Source organism: Agrilus planipennis, unplaced genomic scaffold (genome assembly GCF_000699045.2).
Source record: "Agrilus planipennis isolate EAB-ADULT unplaced genomic scaffold, Apla_2.0 scaffold5, whole genome shotgun sequence".
Classification (NCBI taxonomy): Eukaryota; Metazoa; Arthropoda; class Insecta; order Coleoptera; family Buprestidae; genus Agrilus; species Agrilus planipennis.
Window position 1 is genome coordinate 460983 of NW_020442468.1, and position 9922 is coordinate 470904.

Genomic DNA, 9922 nt, shown 5'->3' on the forward strand with positions numbered 1-9922 from the left:
ATTCATCGAGTGTTAAGGCTAGGTATACATATAAACGTTTCGCCAAGCTGTATCCAATACTGAGCAACGAAGTATTGGCCAAAACGGAAAGCGACACAGTTGTCCAATCTTGGATTAATTCTGTTCGTCAAGTCTTGGTATAATATTAGCTACCGAATATTGATTTAATATTGTTCACGAATTCTTAGCCCAATATTGGCTACCCAATTTTGGGTTAANGGCCCGGAATTACAATGTTGTTGGAGTGTTTGAAATGATTAGGATTTATTACATTAAATCCAAAATAAAATCACTAAGCGGTCCATTTTATGTTTTTATTTTTTAATATAATAACAAACACATTTGAGCATATTGTTAGTTATTACGTAGATTGAAAAGGATTATAATTTTCCAATCCAACAAGCTTCAGGCTCATTTCCCACAACGTTTTGGCCTTGCTTTCGTCTTTTGCATGAGGTGCCGGTTCGGCAACATCACAATCTTTGTAGTACAATCCAGTTTGACCCTTTATTCTTTCATCAACAGAACAATAAATTGACGTTTGAGCTCCTTGTTCCGGGCTCTTCATAAATATGGAAAACAAACGTAAAAATTGCCTCACACCAAGAAAATAAGTTTCATTCATGTGACGACCCAGTTCCGTTTTTATAACACCTGGATGAAGACTGTACACACTGACACCGGAAATATGACGTTCTACAATCAAATAAAAAAATATACAAGGACACATGTCTATATACAGTGTGGCCCATAACCTAATCAGTGCTTTAAAAATAGAAATACTCAAATTGGAGCGGTTTCATTGGTTATTTAAAACCATGATAGGTTTTAGAGGAGGTTGCAATTTATCATATTTAATTATCCTATTATTCGTTTAAATTTCATTTGAATATCTAAATATTATTTGATTGAATATTTACATATTGAAATATTTCAATATCCGAAATCTTCATATTTATAATGATTTGAACACTTACCTAATTTTGAGGGAATTACAACTTTAAAAATATTACATTTGATAAAAAAATTGGAACTTACAGGAACTACATACAAACACTTCATAAGGTACCAAGTTTTTATGCTTAAAATGGCGTTCATAGATAAGATGGCGTTTAAGTATACAGATATTTCGATATTTAGAAATGTTGAGTAATCATATGTATATTTGGATAAGTATTTGAAACTTTAAAAGTAATTGGATTTTTGGATTGATTACTTAAGTACATATTTAANCCAACACAACACGGGTCCTATTGTATACACAAAAAATACAACTGAAAAATATATATATTTTTTCGGGAAGGCTTACCAGCAATAAACAATAGACGAAAGACTTTATTAAAAACAATTATTATGTCAACACGGTTATACTACAGACATATAAAAATATGTATTAACATTAAAATATAGTTATTATCCTACAAACTATATCATACTTATAAATAAATAAGTAACCTCATGACTAATATGAGTAATAATTTATATCAATTTAAAATAAATGCCAAACTTATTTTTAAGATACTGAATATATAACAATTAGATGGATTAAAAAATATGGAAAGAATCTAGTTCACGATATTAATTATCACTAATGGATATTTGTGCATGTTTGTATACAATAGAAGGTCTTATCATAACTAGAATAGTGGGTTACAACATTATAGTTTATTAGATATTAGGTTTTTGCAGAGCGTTATCATTATTTTAGTGTTCCATTTTTGAATTTTTCAACTACAAAATATGCACAATGATTCAAACAAGTTGTAGGTAAATTATTTTTTGCGAAGCAACTTTACTTCTCATTAGGATGCTTTATTTTAGAATAATTCAGAGTTCTTTAAGAATCAAAGTGAAGTTTCAGCTTAAACTTCAACAGTTGCACCTCAAAATGTCAAAGCTGCAGCAGTTTCAACTAGAGTTTTAGCGAATGTAGCTCAAGTTTCAACTTGAACTTCAACAGTTGCACGTCAAGATGTCAAGGCTGCAGCAGTTTCAGCTCGAGTTTCAGCGACTGTAGCTCAAGTTTCGGCTTGAAACTTGAACGGTTGCACCTCAACATGTTAAAGCTACAGTAGTTTCAGTTCGAGTTTCAGCTACTGTATCTCAACTTTCGGTTTGAACTTCAACGGTTGGACCTCAAGATGTCAAAGCTGCAGCAGTTTCAACTCGAGTTTCAGCGACTGTAGCTCAAGTTTCAGTCTGAACTTCACCGGGTGAACCTCAAGATGTTAAAGCTGCAGCAATTTCAGCTCGAGTTTCAGCGATTGTAGCTCAAGTTTCAGCTTGATCTTCAACGGTTACACCTCAAGAGGTCAAAGCTGCAGTAGTTCCGGCTCAGTTAGCTTGGGCTGTAGCTATTTAAGTACGAGCTTTTGCGAGAAGCGGCCGTTTCAGCTTCAACGATTGCAGCTCTGGTTGTTTGAAGTATAGCGGTTGCACCTTAAGGACGTAATTCAAGTTTAATCTGCGACAGTTTCAGCTTGAGCTTCTGCGATTGCTGATTAAGCTACAGCAGTTGTGGTTAGAGCTTCTGCAATTGCAGCTTGAGATGCTGAAGTCACAGTGGTTTCGGCTTAAGCTTCTTCAAAAGATGCAATTTCTGTTGCTTAACATGAGTCGTTTCAGCTCGCGCTTCAAGAATTGTAGCTCGGGTTGCTAGAAGTATAGCAGTTGCAACTTAAGATGCTTAAGCAGCTTGAGATGGTTAAGTCATAGCCGTTTTGGTTTAAGCTTCTTCAGAGGGCACAATTTAAGTTGCTTACCATGAGCAGTTTCAGCTAGGGGCTTCAAGGATTGCATCTCGGATTGCTTTAGCTACAATGGTTGTAGCCCGAGCCTCTAGGTTTGTAGCTTGAATGTATAAGTCATAGCGATTTCAGCAGGATCTTAAACAGACGTAATTTTGAAGTTGCTTTATTTTGCGGCTCGAACTTCAGCGATTGCAGCTCATATAGCATAATTGACCTACTTCTCAATAACGAATATGTTTTCGGACAAGATACTTATCATTTTATTGTTAATGATTCGGTAATTATTCAACAGATAAAGAAATGGTAAATATATTTTATTTTACAATTCCGTAAAAAAAGAGCATGAGGCATATTTTCTCCAAATCATTTTCGGAGTATCACCTAAACATCAAGGCACACATATTCGGGTATGATTTATTATCAAATGAAAATTTTAAAAATCAGGGTACAGTTGTCTTCTTTTTCTTAATACGTTTTATTAAAGGTTATACGCGATAATATTAATTTGCCTTGAATGGATTGTAATCTTCGGGAAGATTTACAAGTTTCCAACTTTGTTCCCACAATTTTTTCGCGTCTTCCATATTCTTTGCGGCATTTGTGGGTTCGATTGCTTCACAGTCTGAATAATACAACCCTGTCTGTTTCTCGGCTTTCTCATCCACGGCGCAATAGATACTCGTTTGGGCACCTTGCAAGGGTGTCTTCATGAACCAGCTCAAAAGGTACTTCCACACGAAGTTTATTCCTCTAACGTAGGTGGAATCCAAGTGTCGTCCCAATTCGGTGTCTATAACACCTGGATGAAGGCTGTACACCGTCACATCCTGTATACCAGCTTCTACAAAGGAACACGTTAACATCAAAAATTGTAACTTCAAATTACTGCAACAAAAATCAAAGCAAGGAGTAGAAATATTTGGAGTAATGTCGCATTTTAAATTAATGAGTACCCACTTGAATATCTCCTTCAGGACAGTCGTCAATTCAAGAAGTATTGGGTTGTTCGGAAAGTCATTTCGTTTTTTCCCGACAGAGGATTTAATTGTATTCCTTTGCACCCAACTTCACATTTAAGCCGTATAATTTTTATATGCTTTGAGAGCTCATATAGCAAGGCTTGTGTGTGAAAAATTCCAATTAATTCTATGCAGTAGTTTTTGGTTGGTGCCCTTTTAAATATGGAGAGCGATAAGCAGCATTTTCGACATATCTTACTGTTTTACTACAGAAAGGGTAAAAATGCTGTTCAAGCCAGAAAGAAATTGACTGATGTGTATGGAGAAGGTGTGTTGACAGTACGCCAGTGCCAGAACTGGTTCGCTAAATTTCGATCCGGCAATTTTGATGTCGAAGATGCACCACGTTCGGGAAGGCCGGTTGAAGCTGATAAAGACGCGATAAAGGCATTAGTTGATGTGAACCGGCGAATAACAACACGTGAGATCGGATTGAGGTTAAATTTATCAAATTAAACAGTTTATGACCACTTGAAAGGCCTTGATCCGTTTTTGAAGCGCATCATCACTGGGGACGAAAAATGGGTTGTATACAACAACGTCAAACGCAAGAGGTCATGGAGCAAAAAAGATGAACCGGCTCAAACCATTTCCAAAGCCGATATTCACCAAAAAAAGGTGATGCTGGATTTTAAGGGAATCGTTTTTTTTTTGAGCTTTTACCGGATAACACAACGATTAATTCGGAAGTCTACTGTCATCAGCTGGACAAACTGAATGATGCACTTCAACAGAAAAGGTCAGAACTAATCAACAGGAAAGGTGTAGTGTTTTACCAACACAACACTAGACCTCACACAAGTTTGGTCACTCGCCAAAAGCTTTTACAGCTTGAATGGGATACAATGCTACACCTACTATATTCTCCAGACCTGGCACCATCGGATTATTATTTGTTCCGGTCACTCCAAAATTTTTTAGACGGTAAAACCTCCACCTCAAATGAGGAGGTCAAAAACCTCCTGGATCAGTTTTTTTGCCAGCAAAGACCAAAAATTTTATGAGCGTGGAATTATGCTACTACCAGAAAGATGGTAAAAGGTGTTACACCAGAACGGTCAATATATAATTTAATAAAGTATTTGTTTATTATACGAAAACTGTCTTTCATTTCCACAAAAAAAAAACGAAATGACTTTCCGAACAACACTTAACTTGTACAAAATTGTTGAGTTCGGAAGAGGACTTATAATTTGTCTTTAATCTTAATGTTCAAGACCATTTGAAACGTAGCCATTTGTAGCTGTTTTGTTTTGAATATCTTCAGAGAGTAATTCAACTTCAATGCACTAAATGACATTGAATAATCGGAAAATTGTAATGGAAAATAATTCGATATTAAGGGTCAAGGTTACCTTGCACCTGCCGACAATTTTACATAAATCTATTTTCCATTAAAATTTATTACTTCCTTAATATCCTACATTACAATCAGTGCTCTGTTGTTGTAATAACTTCTGAATAACATTCGAAGAAACAACTTCCAGTAGGAGCCAAAAATTGGGGATTCTGTTTAAAAAAAATTGATTTGATCTAGATCTGACCTTAAAGTTAAAGTGATGGTCGAATTGTAGGTCACTATCCATTATTTCCCTCCAAAGCCAACAAGTTTTGCAGAGATTATTTTTAGATTAGTGTTTTCCCGGACGAGATATTCAGATGAGTATTTTAAAATGGAACCGCTAGAAGAACACTGTATAGGCAGTTAGTTGTAATTCTAAAAAATTATAAAAATGTGTATATAAAAGGCATTAATGAATCTATTACAAAAACATCTAAAAGTTTGATGAATCTATAAGTCATACAACATAATGGAAATGTAAAAAATTTACAGATGAAATTGCGGAAGTCATGTGTGGTATACTGGCATGCACTGATACATGATTGTAAAAGGAAAAATGAAATATAGATTTGTTAATTTTATTTACACTACTTTCTATTTACAGTCGGTATAACTTTTAATAAATTATCAACTAATTGGTAAACATTATTAACATTTATGTTGAACCCAAACTGAAAACAATATTTTACGTAACCATTAAAGTTTGAGAAATAGTTTTTAAATAGATATTCACTTTTTTAACCCAAGCCTACAAAAACAACCAAAAACCTACAAAGAAAAATACACCAAATACAAGTACCAAACATTAAAACCTTTATTTAATCTAACAACACACTAACATGTTAACCTTTATCTTAATTTATACATGTGTATAAAAACACTTGTACTTGGGTATTTCACAAATTGAATTGATCCATGTGTTCAAGTCCCACTAGTTTCGAGCTTTCTTCCCACAATTTCTTGGCATCGTCTATATTTCTAGCTCTGCTAGAAGGTGAAGTCTTCTTGCAATCCGAATAGTACAGCCCCGTTTCTTTATCTAACGACTCATCAACTGAACAATATATCGATGTTTGGGCACCCTGAAGGGGGCTTTTCAAAAATATACTTTTGCTGAATAAGAAACTTGAACCAAAGCAAACAGTCTGATCCAAGTGCCTACCAAGATCGGTTCTGATGACTCCCGGGTGCAAACTGTATGCAGTAACGCCATGTAGATTCTTCTCTAAAATGTTTTATATTAATAAGCATTACACACAAAATGAAAATAAACTAAAACAATCGGTTCGAATGGCTCATTCACAAAATTCAACTCCAACGATGTATGGTTTAGTTTAGTAATTTAATAAAAGCATGACGTTAATGTGAAAATGCATTCAATTTTTGTATATTATAAGTGACCTTAAATTAATAAGAAAAAATTGTTGCTGCTGTAACACCTCCGCCGGGAATCGAACCCGGAACCGGCTCCAGACTAAAGTCGCTCCCAAAATTGTTTTATCGATTTCCGGTCAATCTACATAATAGAATTAGATATTAGAAGGTGGGAAGACAGTTTTTTATGACTTTAAAATTTGAATGATGATTTTTCAAAATTCAAATCAGTTCTAAACTGTAGGTACGGGAAGAGATGGGTGGGGTGATCAGGGGCGGAAGGGGGGGCGTGTTACAAGTAATACAAGCTTTTAATCTGCTTATCTCACGATTGTGACTGCATAAAATTCTTTTATTAATATTAAAAGAACAAATAGCTATACATACACCATATAACTTATGATGTATGCTGTAATAAAAAAAAAATGTGTTTCCCCCGCCTCAAATTTAATCACTTAACTCTCAGAAATAAATGAAAAAATTTTTGGAGCGATTTTGATCTGGAGTCCCAATTCTAGGAATTGTATGAAATTCCGGTGTTGTACTAGGATATGTATTAAACTAATGGTTTTTGCGAATAAAATACTTTAACATATCAGCCCGCCTCTGGCGGGCAGGGGCATTGGATAAACTCCAATCTGTCATAAATGCAGGTAATTATCCAGAATTAGGGCAATTTTGAAAAATTATCATTGTGGAATAAGACACAAAAATGACCTGCACCACCTAAAATGCAGTGCTGGTAATGAGAGGCCCAAGTAGCTGTAGCCCGCGTAAACCAAAACAGAAACAGATTTTGCGAAGAACAGTAGATTCCGAATTAAACGAATGCAAATTACGAAAGCGAAAGCATTGTATGTACTATATTACGAATTACTTTAGCGATGTTCTTTATATAATATAATAACAAAACTGGAATACAATATTAGTGGATTACTGTGATTTAGCATGCTGTTAATGAAGAATAGATACCATTCTGTAGAATATTGTAGCGTGCTACTTACCTGACGAGTACCTACCTACACAATTGTACATATCACAATTACTTTCAACGACAATCACTTCCAACAATAACAATAAACAACCGTAGTGTAATAACTAATAAGATACTACAAAGCCGATGTGCAAAGTATTATGTGCGATAGCAACAATTACTTTTTAGTCTACATTTGTGAAGCAACCTACATGTAATATGTGATCTACATCCTTATTATATTATTATAATCAGTTCTTCCCCCCTATCAGTCACTATGAGCTCGAAACTGTTAGAACCATTGCTTCGAGTGGTCGAAATTCACTTTTTGTGAACAATTTGTTTAATCACTTTCTTTGTGGTTGAAATTGTTTGAAAAATTAAATTTAAAGGATTTGTTTGTAAATAGGTATGCAACACATCGTACACTTCAGCATAAGAAATTGCTCATACTAACTACGTAATAGATACTACTTTACCCTGTGCTGAGACCACTCATAATTTCTTTTATATATAGTATTGCCTACTAACTTAAGTATTTTTGTCCAAGAAAATTTACGAAGCATCTTTTTGCAATACTAAAAACATGTGCATAAAGCAAGTTAATGTAATAATAAATCTTCCTCGATGCGACCAAACCAAGAATGTTATTACTTAAGTGAATTTAACCATAAGATTTCCCTTAAGAGAATAAAACATATAAGAAACTTTAACCTTATTCATTGTGAGTTTCTAATTACTGCGATATTCGCTTACACAAGTCGTAAATACATTCAGAGATGAAAAATTTTTTCAGAGAAATAAGTACGTTCTTTTTTTATTTTGCAGAAGTAAAAACGTTTTTGAGGAAACAACGACAGTGATGGTTCGGTGACATTGTTCAAAAAGTGCCGGTTCCTCTTTCGGTGAATGGCCAAAAATTTAGCGGGGTGTCATTAAAAAGGTGCCGCGTAAATCAAAAGGAAACTCGACTCGGTTTGGCCCATTTCTAATTGAAAAGGAGAAGGAACGGAGGGCGGTTTCGGGTCGGCTAGTAAAGCATCGGCGTCCGTCGTCGCAACCATTAACCCCCCGACTCTCCCTCTTTCTCTAATTTATGTTCGAGAGAAGCTACGATATTTTTCAGACGGTTAAAGTAATTGTATCCCGCAGGACTGTTTCGCGTTGTTGGCGCGCGAAGAAAATTTGTCATCTTCTTTATTGTTAAGATTTCTTTCGCGGTCGGGAAAATTAATGAGTTTCGCGCCTGAATTTTCGTATAATTGCCGCCTCTCGTCACGTAATGACTCGTTAAGGACTGTGTCAACACCTTCTTCGTACCCTTCCAGCGACAATGACGGTACCTACCGCCGACTGCTTCTATCGCTTTGCCTGCTGCGCTTGACAACTATTGTGCTTATAGCTATCGCGTCGCGTCGCGTCACATCGCGCTTCGAACAGAAGAATATTTCCTTTTTTCATTTATCATTTTTTTGTGCATGTTATATGAATGTACAGTTCAATGAAGTAGTATTTTTATTTGCTAAAGAAACTCTTTTTTCATACTGATTGAGTCGGGGTCAACCGGGCAGGCAAAATTATAAACAAAAAGGATAATTTGTAACATTCCTTTTTATAGGACAATTTTTGTATAGTTTTAGATTTTAATCAAATTTCATACGTAGGTGTGATTTCGTGCAGCCCTTTTCTGTGCATGAAAATAGAAAAATTGTTATTGACATTAACAAATAATAGTAGAATAAAGATTCATGCTATAGGGCGTTTCGTCTGGAGTTTACTTAGACTACGGTCCTATAGCCCGAATTTTTATTCTACTATGGATTCCGGCCGTGAAAGCCTTTGTTCTTATATTAACAAATAATGTGTATATTAGCAGTTTAAGGAAGGTGAAAGAGATATTGAAAGCTTCATAAAAATTAAAATTACGTCACTTTTCAAGCACTAATTCTCAGCATTTAAATTGGAAATTTTTAGAAGCAAACGTTAGGAAAATAATTATTAACATGTTATTGTTATTATTATTGATAAGCATTTTGGGAGGATTTTAAAATTTTAAAGGCTTCGAAATACTAATTAAACTAGAGATTCACTGGATAGTAGTTTTGCCATTCTGCATTAGCTTATATATTTGTTAATAGCAGTTTTTCTATCTTTTGCTTTTGAGAATGTTCAACTGAAATGCACAGAAGACGATTTCACAAAGTCGCTTGCGTATTTTTAAAATTCATCGAACGGTTTAAATAATATTTTCAACCCTTAATTATTAATTAATTAGAATAATTCTATTTATGTTTTATTTAGTTTTATTTCCAGCGTTTGAAATACACTATTCATATGATCCTTTTGCATTCAATTCACCATTTATGAATTAATTTCGCTGATCATTTCAAATAATATACTTAAGGACACGCAAGCTGACGTCAAAGTTGTTAACATTTGAAGTATTTAAGTATTTCAAATGTTA

The 9922-nt window shown here is 34.6% G+C and overlaps 1 protein-coding gene across 4 annotated transcripts in view; it reads right to left on the minus strand.

Moving 5' to 3' along the window:
• Positions 1-299: 299 nt before the first annotated feature.
• Positions 300-9922, minus strand: part of LOC108734949 (retinol dehydrogenase 13) — a 27915-nt gene continuing 18292 nt past the window's right edge. For 2 of the 4 annotated variants that reach the window (XM_025981312.1, XM_025981315.1), the window contains exon 4: positions 1318-3591. In XM_025981312.1, coding sequence (XP_025837097.1) covers positions 3251-3591 — 341 coding nt within the window. In that variant the 3' untranslated portion in view covers positions 1318-3250. Of the gene's footprint in view, positions 697-1317; positions 3592-5675; positions 6337-9922 lie in introns of those variants that run through there. The other 2 variants (XM_025981313.1, XM_025981314.1) reach the window with 2 other exon arrangements.